The sequence below is a fragment of the Pongo pygmaeus genome, chromosome 12 (genome assembly GCF_028885625.2).
Source record: "Pongo pygmaeus isolate AG05252 chromosome 12, NHGRI_mPonPyg2-v2.0_pri, whole genome shotgun sequence".
NCBI classification, from domain to species: domain Eukaryota; kingdom Metazoa; phylum Chordata; class Mammalia; order Primates; family Hominidae; genus Pongo; species Pongo pygmaeus.
This window is the reverse complement of record NC_072385.2, coordinates 72332963-72350285: the sequence shown is the minus strand read 5'-3', so window position 1 is coordinate 72350285 and position 17323 is coordinate 72332963. Positions and strand designations below refer to the sequence as shown.

Sequence of the window (17323 nt, the reverse complement as noted above, 5' to 3'; positions counted from 1 at the left end):
ATAACACAAAATGCAGGCTATATACATTTGACAAACTATTTGGCAAAAAAAGAAAATGTAATATGGATACATGCTGTAACATGAATAAATCCTGAAAAGATTGTTAAATCAAAGCAGTAGGTCACAAAAGACTAATAGTGTATGAGTCCATTTATATGAAATGGTCAAAATAGGCAAATCTATAAAGATAGAAAGTAGACTAGTAGTTGTCAGGGATTGAGGAGAAAGGACAGGATAAAATAGGAACTGACTGCTAATGGGTATAGGGGTTTTTTTTTGGTGGGGGGTGGGGGTGGCAAATGTTCCAAAATTAGGTAGTAGTGATGGCTGCACAACTTTGTGACTATACTAAAAACCACTAAATTTTACATTTTGAAAGGTCTGGGTAAATTTTATGGTATAAGAATTGTATCTTAGGCCAGGCTCAGTAGCTCACAACTATAATCCCAGAACTCTGGGAGGCTAAGGTGGGAGGACTGCCTGATCCCAGGAATTTGAGACCAGCCTAGGCAACAGGGGAGAAACACTCTCTCTACAAAAAAATACAAAAATTAACCAGGTGTGGTGGTGTGTGCCTGTAGTTCCAGCTACTCAGGAGGCTGAGGTGGGAGAATTGCTTGAGCCCAGGAGGTGGAAGCTGCAGTGAGCCATGTAGCACCACCACACTACAGCCATGGTGACAGAACAAGACTCTGTCTAAAAACAAAACAAAACAAAATTAGCCAGGTGTGGTGGTGTGTGTGTGTAGTCCCAGCTGCTGAGGCAAGAGGACTGCTTGTGACACAGCAAAACCCTCTAAAAAAAATATATATATATATATATGTTCTATATAAATTTATAAATGTTATATATAACATATATGTAATATATACACAAGAATATATATCTCAATAGTAACTGAAAAGTGGCATATGTCAACTAAGTTTTTGATTTTGTGAAAAGTGACTATAAAGTAATATTTAAATTTCATTGTCTATTTTACCCAACAATTTAAAGAAAACAAACTGTTTTGTATGACAGTTCAGACCCAATCACAGAAATAAGTTACAGTCTTTTCATTAGCTTTCGAGTTCACTACAGTACCCTACCATGGTTAGAATGTCTAAGGATTTTAAAAGAATCAGTACAACTCATAAAGCATCTAATAATGATGCTTTAAGAGCAGGATCTAATAATAAAAGAACAGGAAGTTACAGTCAATCTTCCTATATCCAGGAAATGTGCATAATTTTAATCACCTTATTAGAGTTAGAGCTGATGTTAAAAGAGCCTGGTGCAACCAACAATAAAATGACTTTTATGATAGGAGGCAGATCTTTTCAAACTATTATCAATATTAGGTTAAGATACACTTATAAGCAAATTTAGAATAATTAAATTGAAAGTAACTTCTTTTCCAAATAATTTTTTTCAAACATATTTTTCCCTTACCTGTCTCACAATTTGATTAGGGCACTTAATTAGTATCTGCATTGGCCACCAGTCGTCATCAGCCATGCGATCTAAAAACCACTGTTAAAAAAAAACACAGCATGACTTTAACATTCAACAAATATTTGTTAATGGGATAACAGTCACATAAGAATTTTATTTCTAGTCAATGTTTTAATTCTTTTAAGTTCTTACCAGAAAAGTTTCTCTAATTGTCATAAAAGTCCAACTCTAAAATCATAAGGGTTACCTCATTACACAACTCCATGGAATGCCATTTACATTATAGTACACAATGTGCATGACAATCTGTGGTCCTTTATCGTAATAAAATATCATTCTCTTAGCCCTCATAAATGTCACACTATAGAATCCTTAGTTCTTATTAGTTGTATATATGTATATATGTATATATGTGTATATATGTGTATATGTGTATATATGTATATATATGTGTATATATGTATATATGTGTATATATGTATATATATGTGTATATATATGTGTGTATATATATGTGTGTGTGTGTATATATATATATATATATATATTTTTTTTTTTTGAGACAGATCTTGCTCTGTTGCCCAGGCTGGAGTGCAGTGGCATGATCTCGGCTCACTGAAACCTCTGCCTCCCAGGTTCAAGTGATTCTCCTCCCGAGTAACTGGGATTACAGGCACGCACCACAATGCCTGGCTGATTTTTGTATTTTTAGTAGAAATGGGGTTTCACTATGTTGGCCAGGTGGTCTTGAACTCCTGACCTCAGGTGATCCGGCTGCCTCGGCTTCCTAAAGTGCTGGTATTATAGGCGTGAGCCACCTCACCTGGCCACCTATTAATAGTATGTGATATGAGCATGATTCATTTTCTTTCTGTTTAAAAACAAATTATGATCTAATTAGCACTTGAGAAACTCTGTATCTATCAAACAGCCACGAGAAGAGAAGGAAACAGAGGAACATGTTAAACACCACCAGGAAAATGCAGTTAGTCAAAGAAAGCATGTGGGAAATCCTATAGCACAAATGACAAAAAATGGCATGGAGAAAAAAAAGTAACTTTTATAGATTAAGGAAGACTTAAGAGACAGATGAAAGCAAAATGTGGAACTTGTTTGAACCACTCATTTAAACCAATCAACTGAAAATTTTTTTTTGAGATAGAGAAAACTGAACATAGGATGGGTATTAGATGACAAGAATAAATCACTTCTGGCTAGGTGTAATGGCTCATGCCTGTAATCTCAGCACTTTGGGAGGCAGAGGCAGGACAGCTTGAAGCTTGCAGTTTGAGACCAGCTGGGCAACAAAGAGACTCCGTCTCTATAAAAAAAAGAAAAAAAATTAGCTGAGTGTGTTGCTGTGTGCCTGTGGTCCCAGCTACTCAGGAGGAGGATTGCTCAAGCCCAGGATTTCGAGGTTGCAGCGAGCTATGACTGTGCACCACTGCATTCAACAGCCTGGGTGACAGAGTGACACCCTCTCCAGGGGTAAAAAAAAGAAGTTATGAAGATGAGAAGTCAATTCTAATATTACTGGGAGTGAATGAAATTGTGGTTGCATATGTTTTTGAAGTTTTCTTATGTCAGAAATATATACTGGGTGTTTATGGATGCATGATCTATTTAGGTTTCCTTTAAAATTCTTCCATTATGAAAAAAAAAAGGAATAGGGGATAGATGAAACAAGAATAAAAGAGTATTATTATTTATTGAAGTTGAGGAACAGGTATGTGACAGCTTATTATCCCTTTCTACTTTTGTCCATGTTTCCAAATTCTCATTACAAAGTTTCAAAAAGTTACACTTTAGGGTTTGAAATTTCTGAGGAATAGATTCCCTTACTCTGTTTCTATAAGGTATAATCAGATGAACTTCTAAATATGCAAAAAACCTTTAACTATAATTCATCTATTATATACTAGACTGCTATTTCCCACTTCTGTTAATTCATAAGACTTGCATTCCTATGGAGATTTACAAGTCTTTGGATGCTAATCTAGAAGTTAAGATGGCAATATCATTAAGCTGTCATTACGTGTGAGCAGGTTATCCTTAGGGATGCACCTCTTAAAATAGGGGATGGAGAGATAAAACCAGGCATAAACTGATCTACTGAGATAGGTGGATAGGTGAATTTTTTTTTGGCGGGGAGAGTGGGGAAGGAGAAAGTGACAGATGATGTTAAGCATTTTCTAACAACATACAAAAGTAGTTAAGAGAGGGATGGAAGAAATAGGAAGATGATGTTGGCCAAAGAGTACAAAGTTTCAGGTTTTTTATTTTTATTTTGTTAAATTGAGACAGAGTCTCACTCTGTCGCCCAGGCTGGAGTGCAGTGGCGTGATCTCAGCTCACTGCTTCTCTGCCTCCAGTGTTCAAGCGATTCTCCTGCCTCAGCCTCCCCAGTAGTTGGGATTACAAGTGCACACCACCATGACGAGTTAATTTTTTTTATTTTTAGTAGAGACGTGGTTTTGCAAGTGGGCCGGGCTGGTCTCTGACTCCTGACCTCAAGTGATCCGCCCGCCTCAGCCTCCCAAAGTGCTGGGATTACAGGCATGAGCCACCACGCACAGTCCCAAGTTTCCGTTTTAAATAAAATCTGGGGATCTTATGTACAACATCATGACACTAGTTATAATACTGTATTGTTTTGAGACAAAACTGACTAAAAAAAAGACTAAAAAATTTTGCAGTTTGAGATTTGCTAAGGGAGGAGATCTTGTGTCCTGACAACTCGCACATACACATAACTACATGGTGATAGATGTGTTAATTAATTTCAATGTGGTAATAATTTCAAAATGTATACATACATCAAATCATTTTGTATACCTTGAATATCTAAAATTTTTGTCATTTATACTTTAATAAAGCTGGTTAAGAAATATTTGGAAGAGTCTTGAATTTTCTACACATAGTTTTTCCTTCTGGTAGATGAAGGGGGGGAAAAATTTTTTTTTTTTTTTTTTTTTTTTTGAGATCAAGTCTCGCTGTGTCGTCAGGCTGGAGTGCAGTGGCACAATCTCAGCTCACTCCGTCTCCCAGGTTCAAGCGATTCTCCTGCCTCTGCCTCCCGAGGCGCTGGGACTACAGGCATGCGCCACCACACCCAGCTAATTTTTGTATTTTTAGTAGAGACAGTGTTTCACCATGTTGGCCAGGATAGGTTCGATCTCTTGATCTCGTAATCCACCCGCCTCAGCCTCCTAAGGTGCTGGGGTTACAGGCGTGAGCCACCACACCTGGCCAAAACATGAATTTTTAAGTGACTTAATAATCAATTATTTAACCAGTGTAATGGATGTGATACATAAATTGTAACTTTCTCAGCTACCAAATGATTTTAGGAATGACTTACATTTGGCTCCTTGTGACAGATAAAACAACTTTGCTGTAGCATCTTAGATAAGGGGGGAAAAAAAAAGAATCTTAAACTATGCATTAGTTGTTGAATTATCACCTTACCTCACAAGCTGCCTGACTATTATTAAACTGTTTGGTCAACAGTTCAATCCACTGAAGCATTGTGGGCTAGAAAAGAAAAAAGTCAGTCAAAGCATATGAACTTCTGAGCCAACAATAACAAAAACCAAAAGATATCTGATAAAAACATAAATGGCAAAAAAATCCACAGTATAAAACACATACCTTTTCTTTAGAATGAATAAATGTCTCTAGGACAAAGGAAGTGCTTAACTGTAAGAAAAGATAAAGCAAAAAAGCTTCAATCATTTTAAAGTAGTAAATTTTGACAGAATTATTTAAAGTTCATATATTTATTACCTTTGCTGTCATTAAGGACACAGCTTTAGGATCTGGTAATGTACTGGGAATACAACTACACAATTGCCACATAAATCTAGAATTTAAAAATAATCATTTAAAATTCACACATAAGATTTTTAAAAAATGTGTAAAATATCTATGAAATTTACCAAACTTACCCAAAATACGTATGTTCAAAAATGTTTTTGTCTTGAAGAAACTGCATGTTATCATGCCAAATCCACTGAAAATAAAAATGTTAACATTAGTGATAAAGCAATTTACTTCATTATATTTTACCAATATTTTTATTAGGCAAAAAAAGTCTCTTCTAAAAAACCGCAAAATAAAATAAAATCCATGCACTTAAAGTTCATTTTGATTTTTTCCCAAGTATATTCATATAAATGGTTGCTACTAATATTTTGTAATTATTAATACTCATCTGGCTACCTCAAGCAATTGTGAGGTTTTTATTGTATTTATAAAAATGATCCAAGAATTCTGAAATCCTATTTGAAGAGCAAGTATATAAATAAATAAAATATAAGTCATGTTACATTCTGATAAGGTTATAAAAGAGAGGTTTACATCTAAAAGTTGGCACAATACTTAACTCTGGTTGGCAGACCTAAATCAGATGTGATTTGTTTATAAAAATCATGAAAAATTATTTCTGACATTAGGATTGTAGGATCACTGCTGTTTTTGTCTTCATCTGTCTGAATATCTTAAATATGACTTACATTTTTGTCAGTTCCATAAAACTATTTTTATCTAGATGTTCTGACTATTGATATTACTAGCTGTCTTTTGTAGGGTTATACTTCTGATTTTATTTTGGAATTTTGGTTGGTTGGTTCATTTTGAGCTGAAAGTCCCAACTTTATCTTTAATAATCCATTGAAGATTTTCAACTATCCCTCTTTGCCTCCCCAGCCCACTACACTAATTTAGAACTTAACTGGGTTCCTGCTCTACAGTGATATTCCAGAAATCACAGTCTAATCAGTGAATAGCCTGCTTCAGGGTTCTTGAGCATTTCCAGGCACAAAAACTTTCTATTAAGCTGTAGCCCCTGTATCACACTCTGTATCAGGCAGAGTCTGATAGCATTCTGCCCATCTCATTCAGTACTTTTCATAATAAGGGAGCCCCATTCTAAACTCTGGATTCCAGCCATGAGCTCAGTTGTAGATTCTGTGTCACAATTTTTGTCCCTTCAACCCCATAATGGGCTAACTACTGGTCAACGTGATCTCCTGGACCTAAAGGCTGGTAATACTGTGGTTTCTATCATATAAGTGCTTTTGGTTCTGCTCTATTTTTGTTTTACAGAAACACTCATCTGTTTGATAGTCCTTTTTATACTGTATCTATGTATGTGTATAGCTATTTTCTGTGGATTTTTTTTCTTTTTTTTTTTAAGACAGGGTCTCACTCTGTTACCTGGGCTGGAGTGCAGCAGCATGATCACAGCTCACTGCAGCCTTGACCTCCCTGGTCTCAGGTGATCCTCCCACCTCAGCCTCCTGAGTAGCTGGGACCACAGGTGCGTGCCACCATGCCCAGCTAATATTTTTTATTTATTTATTTATTTTTTTGTAGAGATGGGGTTTTGCCATGTTGCCCAGGCTGGTCTTGAACTCCTGGGGTCAAGCAATCCACCAACCTCCCAAAGTGCTGAGATTACAGGTGTAATCTCATCCTGCCCACCCTGCCCAACCACCCTAGCTATTTTCTTTTTTCTTTTCTTTTCTTTTTTTTGAGACAGAGTTTCGTTCTTGTTGCCCAGGCTGGAGTGCAATGGCGCGATCTCGGCTCACAGCAATCTCCACCTCCAGGTTCAAGTGATTCTCTTGCCTCAGCCTCCCAAGTAGCTGGGATTACAGGTGCCCGCCACCACACCCAGTTAATTTTTGTATTTTTAGTAGAGAGGGGGTTTCATCACGTTGGTCAGGCTGGTCTCAAACTGCTGACCTCAGGTGATCCACCTGCCTCAGCCTCCCAAAGTGCTGGGATTACAGGTGTGAGGCAACGTGCCCAGCCTTACCCTAGCTATTTTCTACATAACTGTCCATCCTCATCTTGGGCCACTTTTCCTTGAACTTCCATCACAGCCATACAGGTCATCTTTTGGCTTCCAAAACATGCCAATAAGCTCTGTCCTTCCTAGGCAATTTGTACATAATGTTTTCTTTGCCTGGCCCAGAGCATTCTTCACATGATTACCTCTTCTCTAACTCTCAAGTTTCAGTTTAAGGTTAACTTCCTGAAGCATTTCCTGACCCTTTTCTAGCAATCACTATCAACTACACTTTCTGAGAACTCTTACCTTCTATTATCTGTAAGAATCATTACAATTTATAATTAGTTTGCTTAATCTCTTTTATGCTTCTAAAATGTTTTATGTTATCTTCTGGGATTAATAACTATGCTTTATATGTACAAATCTAAAAAACCACATTCTGGTTTATATCTACAACCATATTAATGTTCATGTACACAGTATTTTACATTTTTAATTTAATTTTAAGAAAACACGTAGGCACACCCATTTAAAAATAGTAAGCTGGAACAATTATAGAAAAAATTGTTGGCTTAGGTCTGCAATGAGGAATTTTCTAATGTACAGGCATATCTCATTTTATTGTGCTTCACTTTACTGCACTTTGCAGATGCAGTATTTTTAAACAAATTGAAGGGCTGTGGCAGCCCTGCAATCAAGCAAGTCTATTGGCACCATTTTTCTAATAGCATGTGCTCACTTTCTGTCTCTGTCACATTTTGGTAATTCCTGAAATATTTCAAACATTTTCGTCATTATTATATATTGTTACATTATATATTATTATATATTATATTATTATGGTGATCAATAATCAGTGTGATTTTTGACGTTACTGTTGTAATTGTTTCAGGGTACCACGAACTACACCCATATAAGACGGCAAACTTAATACATGTTGTGTGTGTTCTGACTGCTCCACCGACTAGCTGTTCACTTTCTCCCACTCCTCAGTCCTCCATATTCTCTGAGACAATAGTGGAATTAGGCCAATTAACAACCCTACAATGGCCTCTCTGTATCAAGTAAAAGGAGGAGTCACACATCTTTCACCTTAAATCAAAAGCTAGAAATGATTAAGCTTCCTCACTTTAAACGAGGGCCCTGTCACACACACACACACACACACGTTTGAGAACCACTGATGTAAATAAAATACATCATCATTGTAAAGGTTTTATTTAAAATTTCATTTTACTTCACAAGTGGGCTAGTTGTCATTAAATACTGTTGGGTACTTATATAAAGCAAGGTCTAGATTTGTCTAATATCTTTAGGGCAAAAGGCTGTTGCACAAAAATGATTAAAATTAATTGTGGTTATGAGGACGGTTGAGATAAATTTTTATACAAATAGGTAAGTTTAGTAGCTTCAAATCTAATGAAGCCATTTATAATGAATACCATCTAATTCAGCTGCTAAATCCAATTCATGGAATTGAAAAAAGACAACATTCCTTGCTTTTTACCATTAACACATGTGCAGGCAAGATACTAGTTAAAAGCATTTGAGAACAATCCTGTAATCCCAGCACTTTGGGAGGCCGAGACGGGCGGATCAGGAGGTCAGGAGATTGAGACCATCCTGGCTAACACAGTGAAACCCCTCTCTACTAAAAATACAAAAAAGAAAACCCCTCTCTACTAAAAATACAAAAAAGAAATTAGCCGGGCGTGGTGGCGGGTGCCTGTAGTCCCAGCTCCTGGGGAGGCTGAGGCAGGAGAATGGCATGAACCCAGGAGGCGGAGACTGCAGTGAGCTGAGATCACGCCACTGCACTCCAGCCTGGGCGACACAGCAAGACTCCATCTCAAAAAAAAAAAAAAAAAAAAGACTTGATCCCAATATTACAAAAAAAATTTTTTTTAATACAGATAGTAAAAGCTGAATTGTCTAGATGAATGCATACAATTTAATCAGGCGTGCATTTCTGGAGAGAATTTGCTTTTTTGTGTTTTTGGCTGACTGAATTTCTAACACCAAACCAAGACACATTCAGTTATGTACTCAATAATGTACTATTACTACTTAAAACATTATGAAATGAAGAAAGCCTCATAACTACAAATGAACACATTTGTATTCCTTAATATGTAAAATACATTTTTTTTTTGAGACGGAATCTCACTCTGTTGCCCAGGATGGAGTGTAGTGGCGCGATGTCGGCTCCGCCTCCCAGGTTCACGCCATTCTCCTGCCTCAGCCTCCCGAGTAGCTGGGACTACAGGTGCCCGCCACCATGCCCAGCTAATTCTTTGTATTTTTAGTAGAGATGGGGTTTTACCATGTTAGGCAGGATGGTCTCAAGCTCTGGACCTCATGATCCGCCCGCCTCAGCCTCCCAAAGTGCTGGGATTACAGGCATGAGTCACTGTGCCCAGCCCAGTTTTTTTTTTTTTTTTTTTTTTTTTTTTTTTTGAGACAGAGTTTTGCTCTGTTGCCCAGGCTGAAATGCAGTGGTGTGATCTCGGCTCACTATAACCTCCGCCTCTCGGGTTCAAGGGATTCTCTCGCCTAGGCCTCCTGTGTAGCTGGGATTACAGGTGCCCACCAACACACCCTGCTAATCTTTGTATTTTTAGTACAGCTGCAGTTTTGCCATGTTGGCCAGGTTGGTCTCAAACTCCTGGCCTCAAGTGATCCACCTGTCTGAGCTTCCCAAAGTGCTAGGATTATAGGCATGAGCCACTGCGCCCGGGTGTAAAATACATTTTAATGGCATTTCAATTACAGCGCATGCTTGAGGGCATGTGTCTATATCATGAGACACAACAGAAGGAACACTTACAAACCCATCATCCAATCTAAAAAGCAAAACATTACTAACCTCACAAATTGTTAAGTCACTGATTTCCTCAACCTTTTTGGCCCCCCGCCCCTTTTTTTTTTTTGAGATGGAGTCTTGCTCTGTCACCCAGGCTGGAGTGCAGTGGTGTGATCTCCATTCACTGCAACCTCCGCCTCCCAGGTTCAAGCAATTCTCTGCCTCAGCCTCCCAAGCAGCTGGGATTACAGGTGCCCACCACCATGCCCGGCTAATTTTTGTATTTTCAGTAGAAACAGAGTTTCATCATTTGGCCAGGCTGGTCTTGAACCCCTGACCTCGTGATCTACCCGCCTCGGCCTCCCAAAGTGCTGACATTACAGGCATGAGTCACCACACCCAGCCGCCTACTCTCTTTTAGTGATATTTTCTACTCCATTTAATCTCATTCATTTTCATTTACCGGTCTTATGTCAGTATTACCAAGACTATTTGTAAATACTCTTAAGATCTACTCAGAATTACAGATATCAACTTGTAGAACCTGTTCTTACACTACAGTATTCCTTGCATAAACACTTAATATATTTTTAAAATGTCGCTCAAGTGAAATTAACTTATACCTCCAGTAACTCTGACGAAACATCAAATTTGTATTCTCTGCCATTTTCTTCCTCTGGTTCCATGCGTTTGTAAAACAGCATATATGCACTGTGTGTCTTTAAGAGGCAAGAAAAAAATTTATTTTCATTTTGACAAAGTATTACTCTAAAAGTAGACAATGCAGAAGAAAAAACAATATAAAATTATACATGAAAAAAATGGTTACCTTTTCAAAAGAGAAATCCATAAATTTATCTGTAACAGAATCATAGGTCTTGGTCTGTTTAAAAATACAAAAGTTTTACTTCTTTGAAAAAATGGGTATACTTAGCTATATTTATATATAAATTATTTCATAAACAGCTATTTTATACTTAATAGTAACTTTGTAAGTAGTTTTCAAACACCACCGCCTTCATAAAAATTCTACGTACTTCACAATTTGGCCAATATATCCTAATATCTTTTTTTTGGTTTTTATTATTTTTATTATTTTTAGATAGAGAACACTATAAAGTTGAGACTGAGAAAATTTACTATAACAAAAGAAAATAAATGAAGACAGTGAGGCAAGGAAACAGTTGGCCTTGTCCTAATTTTGGTAAATGCAATAAATAAGCGGAAATAAAAACTGAATTTAAATAGTTCTTTCTCAGCAACATTATAAATGAGAAAAGCATATTATTAAAATATCTCATTGGCTGTAATTTATTCTGACATCTCAAAACATCTACCTCCACCAATCCTTCACAAACATAATTTTGAACCTCAAAGTTGTAAGTAACTTTATGCAGATGAAATGGATTTGTCAGTACACACTTTAAGCAATCCAACTGATGGGAGACAGCAAAGGAAGCAACAAAAAAAAGGTAAGAGTCAACCAAAGATCACATACACACACACACACACACGATGCAAAGGAAAGAAAAGGGACGGACACACACACACACACACACACACACACACTCACGATGCAAAGGAAAGAAAAGGGACCATGAAGTAATAAGAAGCAATCAGTAAAGATCTAGAATTTGAATAAGAAACAAAGATCATAGGACAAAAGGAGGCTGAACAAAGGATCACAGAGAGGTAAGTGAACATACGGAATATTACGAGAATTTAGTGGTGGGGCTTCTGAGAACTTAAAGACTGTTTCCTAATAAGTAAGGAGATGAGGATTCTACTGGTAATGCTGGAGAACTTCAGGTGTGCTGTGACAGAAAAAATTTAAAAAGCCAAGGGAAGCAGACAAGCAGCAGGGACAGAGGCAGACATTTTAAAACACAAAGACTGAAAACATTTTTTTTCCTTTGAGACGGAGTTTTGCTCATCTCCCAGGCTGGAGCGAAATGGCTCGATCTCAGCTCACTGCAACCTCCGCCTGGTTCAAGGGGTTCTCCTGCCTCAGCCTCCTGAGTAGCTGGGATTACAGGCGCCCACTATCACACCTGGCTAATTTTTTGCGTGTTTTAGTAGACACGGGGTTTCACCATGTTGGCCAGGATGGTCTCGAACTCCTGACCTCAAGCAATCTGCCTGCCTTGGCCTCCCAAAGTGCTGAGATTACAGGCCTGAGCCACCATGGCCCAGCGTACATTTTATTTTTTTTGAGATGGAGTTTTGCTCTTGTTACCCAGGCTGGAGTGCAATGGCGCGATGTCGGCTCACTGCAACCTCCATCTCCCGGGTTCAAGCGATTCTTCTGCCTCAGCCTCCTGAGTAGCTGGGACCACAGGCACCCGCCACCACGCCCGGCTAATTTTTATATTTTTAGTGGAGGCGGGGTTTCCCCACATTGGCCATGCTGGTGTCGAACTCCTGACCTCAGGTGATCCACCCACTTCGGCCTCACAATGTGCTGGGATTACAGGTGTGAGCCACCATGCCCGGCCTCAAAACATTTTTTAAAGATACTTTACCATAAAATATGTAAAAGAAAAAAAAAAGTGGACCTGCAATTTTAAAAACTACTTTTTAAGAGAAGAGCCTTGCTCTTCTTCCTTCATTTTTTTTTTTTTAAAGGAAACATTCAGCTGAGTACGGTGGCTCATGCCTGTAATCCCAGCACTTTGGGAGCCCAAGGTGGGCGATCACAAGGTCAGGAGATCCAGACCATCCTAGCCAACATGGTGAAACCCCGTCTCCACTTAAAACACAAAAATTAGCTGGGCATGGTGGCACATGCCTGTAATCCCAGCTATTCAGGAGGCCGACGCAGGAGAATCACTTGAACCAGGAGTTGGAGGCTGCAGTGAGCCAAGATCACGCCACTGTACCCCAGCTTGGTGACAGAGTGAGACTGTCTCAAAAAAAAAAGGAAACATTCTAGGCTAACATCTACAGATGCAATTGGTTTAGTGGTGGCTTTAGCAGTAACTCAATGTTTACTTCCCTATTCTACCCATTTCTAAATTGTTAGCAAGTGGATCGCTTTTCTTTTTCCATTCAGCAGAGTAGACAAGAACACCGAGAAGCAATAAGGAAGCCCTTCATTAAAATCTGGGATGTGTATCATTTCTCAACTTTTGGCTAAGATCAACTATAAAATCCAGACTGTAAATGGTCAATTCATAACAAATATGGTTAAGTCAAAAAACAACTTTATTTGGGCTAATCTATGAAACGGAAATGACTAATATTTGTCTTGTGAGAATCAAGAGAATATTTTAAAACAGTTCTCAGAAAATTGATACTAGGATAAACTGCCTACAGAGAAGTGAAATTATTACAATACTCCAACCTAAATGTCTTTTAAATATCTATTGTTGGCTAGGTGCTGTGGCTCACGTCTGTAATCCCAGCACTTCAGAGGCTGCGGTAGGTGGATCACCTGGGTTCAGGGGTTTGAGACCAGCCTGGCCAACATGGTGAAACTCCATCTCTACTAAAAATACAAAAATTGGCTGGGGATGGTGGCAGGCACCTGTAATCCCAGCTACTCCCGAGGCTAAGACTTGAGAATAGCTGGAACCCAGGAGGTGGAGGTTGCAGTGAGCCGAGATCGTGCCACTGCACTCCAGTCTGGGCAACACAGCAAGATTCCGACTCGGGGGCGAAAAACAAAGAAGTCTTTTCTCAGTTATGTCACAGAGAAGATGTCCTTTTTCTATCCAGTATCTAGTGTTATCCAGGTTGCTGCTGGTGTTATAAAAAGCACTGAAAGAACAATCCTTTAAAACTTAGCTCAAGCCAACTTCCCTGCCAAACATTTTTTAAATTTTTTCTTATTGTGAATCAGGTAGCCTCTTGAGCCACAGTAAGCTAAGAGAGACTCCCTTGTCAAAGATTTTTCAGATTAAGTTAGTAAACAGTAATTTCTTTTTGCTCTGATCCCACAGAATTCACTGAGTAAACAATTTACTCAATCTTTATTCTCATGGCACTGTAATTCAACTCCCATACTACTAAGCTTTTATTTGTCTTACCTTCTTAATTGGGCTGTTGTGGAAAGCAGAAATAGCACTTTAAAAATATTTCTGAGAACATATTAAACTTCCAATTAATATCAATTGAATAAATTTTTGATTTAATCATAGCAATTAAAAGAAAGTTAAGCGACTCTGCTACTGGATTTTACGGTATGACAAAGCACTTGGAAAGACACAAACCATTTATAATTTCTGAATAAAACTTACCGTCATCTCTCCACCAAAACATTCAGATGCAAGTTGAGCAGAATCAAAAGGTTTTACCTCAGCATCATTAAAAAGATACCTAAAATAGAGCATATAGTATTAATCCAGTATGCATATAATGAGTATCTTCATATTATGTCTACTATTTTTTGAATAACCAATGTTACAAGTGTCAAATTATTATTTCATGAGGTAAATTCTAAGTTCTTATTTTTACAATTCTAATCTACTAGAAATTGGAAATATAATTTTATAACATACTCTTAAGCACCTTATAATCAGATAGATCCATTTATGACCTAGGATTAACAAAAGAATTCATAAAAGAAATAAAAAAGTTTGTTTAAATATAACATGTAACACTATTAGGAAAAATTAAGAGATTGGGAGAACTTTCAAAGGTACCATTTCAAAATTTATGATCAAAAAAAGATCCAAAATATACTTATGGAAACATTCAAATGGATAAAAAAAGGAAAAGGCACCATGGACATGATGGGTGAAGGAGTGAAAAATAATTCAATGAAACTATTCTGCTAACTGAAAATCAATTAACAATTGTACATTTTCTTCAAAGCAATATCCCCAGCACTTAGAACAGTGCCTATAGCACACATATAGTACCTATAGGCCAGACCCTACCTAACAATATCTGAAGACCAAAAAACAGGTACTGGGGACTGGTTTAATGACTTCCAACCATTAACTCGATAAAAGGATAAAAAGAAAGTGTGTGTGGTCCTCCCAATAGAAGGAGAAACAAGCAGAGCATGCAGGTAACTTCTAATGGCACACATAAAGCTACCCTGTAGAAGATATTCAATAAACAGCTCTTGAATGAATAGAGAAGAGTTGAAATGTTGTCTATAAATCTCCTAAAGTTGTCTGCAAAACTGTGTGTTCATTTCTCCAAGGAAAAGATTCAAATTCTCAAGAGTTAAAAGATCCGTATGTTTAAGAACTGATTTACACTGTCTGTTGAAAGTTATCCTTCATTTAAAAATTCTGTCTGCCTCGTTTCCAACTTTCGTGGGAAGTTTTTAGAAAACTAAGCACTGAAAACATATCAGAAAACTACCATAAATTCTTAAAGGAAAAAAGTTTTGAAATATTTAAAACTCACCATTTATTGTTTTTATAAGCATGCGGATTTACTATATCTCTGATAAAGCTATAATAGTGTCCACCATCTGCCGTTCCTGTGTGAACAGTTACTCCTATCAAGTCATATTCATAGCTCTCTGAGTCTTTTGAATGATCACTGACTTCTTTAAAACCTGAAATGATTTACATAGAATGGAAATAATTTTCCAAACTTCACAACAGTTACTTAGAAACACTTTTTAAAATAAACTTTATTAATTACAATATTTTATTAAAGTCATTTTAATAAAATAAAAATAATTTTCCCAATGTCACAACAGTTACTTAGAATCACTTTTTATAATAAACTTTATTTACAGAAATAGGCACAAATAGTTTATATGTTAAATAGGTACAAAAACAACTATTTGCTAGTCATTCACCATCCTTAGCCTACTACCATAAAGGACATATTATACAAACCACTAGAAAAACAACCATGTGTTAGTACATAATTATGGACAACTTCAATATAAGGTATAAATATAAAATATTTTTGTTTAATCTGACTAGTCTTTTGAAATAGGTAATATAAAATGCTCCATTCTATTTAATCTTTACTAGGAGCAGACAAACGTAAGACCTAAAAAGGAATTAGCATACTTCTTTTATTCTCATGTTAAGAAAAGTGGTTTAAACATGGTTTCCTTTTAAAAAAAAAAAGGAAAACGAACCAATGTACTGGCAGCTTCCAAATATACATCAGTTAATAAAAAACACTATGTATTAAGAGATTTGTGTAGACAGAAACAAAATAAAGAAAAAGGTACACTTCCTATCCCCAAAGATTTAAAATCTAAAGGTAATAAAAGATACTGAGGAAAAAAAATGTAGAGTGGTCTAATAACTTTGAAGACGATGTATGATCTATGATCTGTATTCCCACTACCACACAGAAAGGAAAAAGTAGAATACGGAATAAGGAAATGATGAGATTTGGCTGACTTGAGGGTACAGTCTGAACTGGAACATGAAGAGATAATTAGGTCAGTAAGAGAAGGGTATGACTCAAGGTGTCAAGGCAGTGGCTGAGGAGTGTAGATATGCTTACAGAGGCAGTGCCAGCATCTGACTGCATCACTTGTGGCCTAACAAATTCCTTTATCCTGGCATAAATTCTGCTATCTCCACAAGTGGAGACATCACAAGAAATATAACAAAGCACAGCTGTGAGGAGGTTCTGCTCTACTTTTCCAGAAAAAAAATGTTTTTCAAATAGATGGAGTCTTGCTCTACCATCCAGGCGGGAATGCAGTGGCATAATCATAGCTTACTGCAGCCCTGGACTCCTGGGCTCAAGTGATCCTCCCATCTCAGCCTCCCAATAGCTGTGACCATAGGCATGTGTCACTGCACCTGTCTAATTTTTCAAATGGTTTAATAATAGGTCTAAAAAGTAGGATGTATACATACAATGCCCACTTCTTAACTTCGCCTGTCATCTCTACTGGTCCATGTTCTACAACTTATTTTTATTTTTTTGAGACAGAGTCTCGCTCTGTCGCCCAGGCTGGAGTGCAGTGGCGCGATCTCAGCTCGCTGCACCCTTCCTAAAGAAGGATAAATGAGCAAGAGGCCAGGCACAGTGGCTCACACCTGTAATCCAAGCACTTGAGGAGGCCGAGGCAGGTGGATCGCCTGAGGTCAGGAGTTCGAGACCAGCCTAGCCAACACGGTGAAACCTTGTCTCTACTAAAAATACAAAAATTAGCTGGGCCTGGTGGTGCGTGCCTATGGTCCCAGCTTCTTGGGAGGCTGAGGCACAAGAATTACTTGAACCTGGGAGGTGGAGTGAGCCAAGATCGTGCCACTGCATTCCAGCCTGGGAGACAGAATAAGACTGTCTCAGGAGACAAAAAAAAACACACACACACACACAAAAACAACATAAAAAGACTTACCCCACGA

The 17323-nt window shown here is 37.6% G+C and overlaps 1 protein-coding gene across 8 annotated transcripts in view; it reads right to left on the bottom strand.

The window, feature by feature from the left end:
• USP34 (ubiquitin specific peptidase 34) overlaps nt 1–17323 on the bottom strand; it is a 280827-nt gene that overhangs the window by 43059 nt on the left and 220445 nt on the right. For all 8 annotated transcript variants that reach the window (XM_054475044.2, XM_063648690.1, XM_063648687.1 and 5 more), the window contains 9 exons: nt 15396–15549; nt 14273–14351; nt 10864–10917; nt 10658–10753; nt 5382–5446; nt 5221–5296; nt 5086–5133; nt 4903–4968; nt 1432–1512 (listed from right to left, as the gene is read on the bottom strand). In XM_054475044.2, the coding sequence (XP_054331019.1) occupies nt 1432–1512; nt 4903–4968; nt 5086–5133; nt 5221–5296; nt 5382–5446; nt 10658–10753; nt 10864–10917; nt 14273–14351; nt 15396–15549 (719 nt within the window). The remainder of the gene's footprint in view (nt 1–1431; nt 1513–4902; nt 4969–5085; nt 5134–5220; nt 5297–5381; nt 5447–10657; nt 10754–10863; nt 10918–14272; nt 14352–15395; nt 15550–17323) is intronic.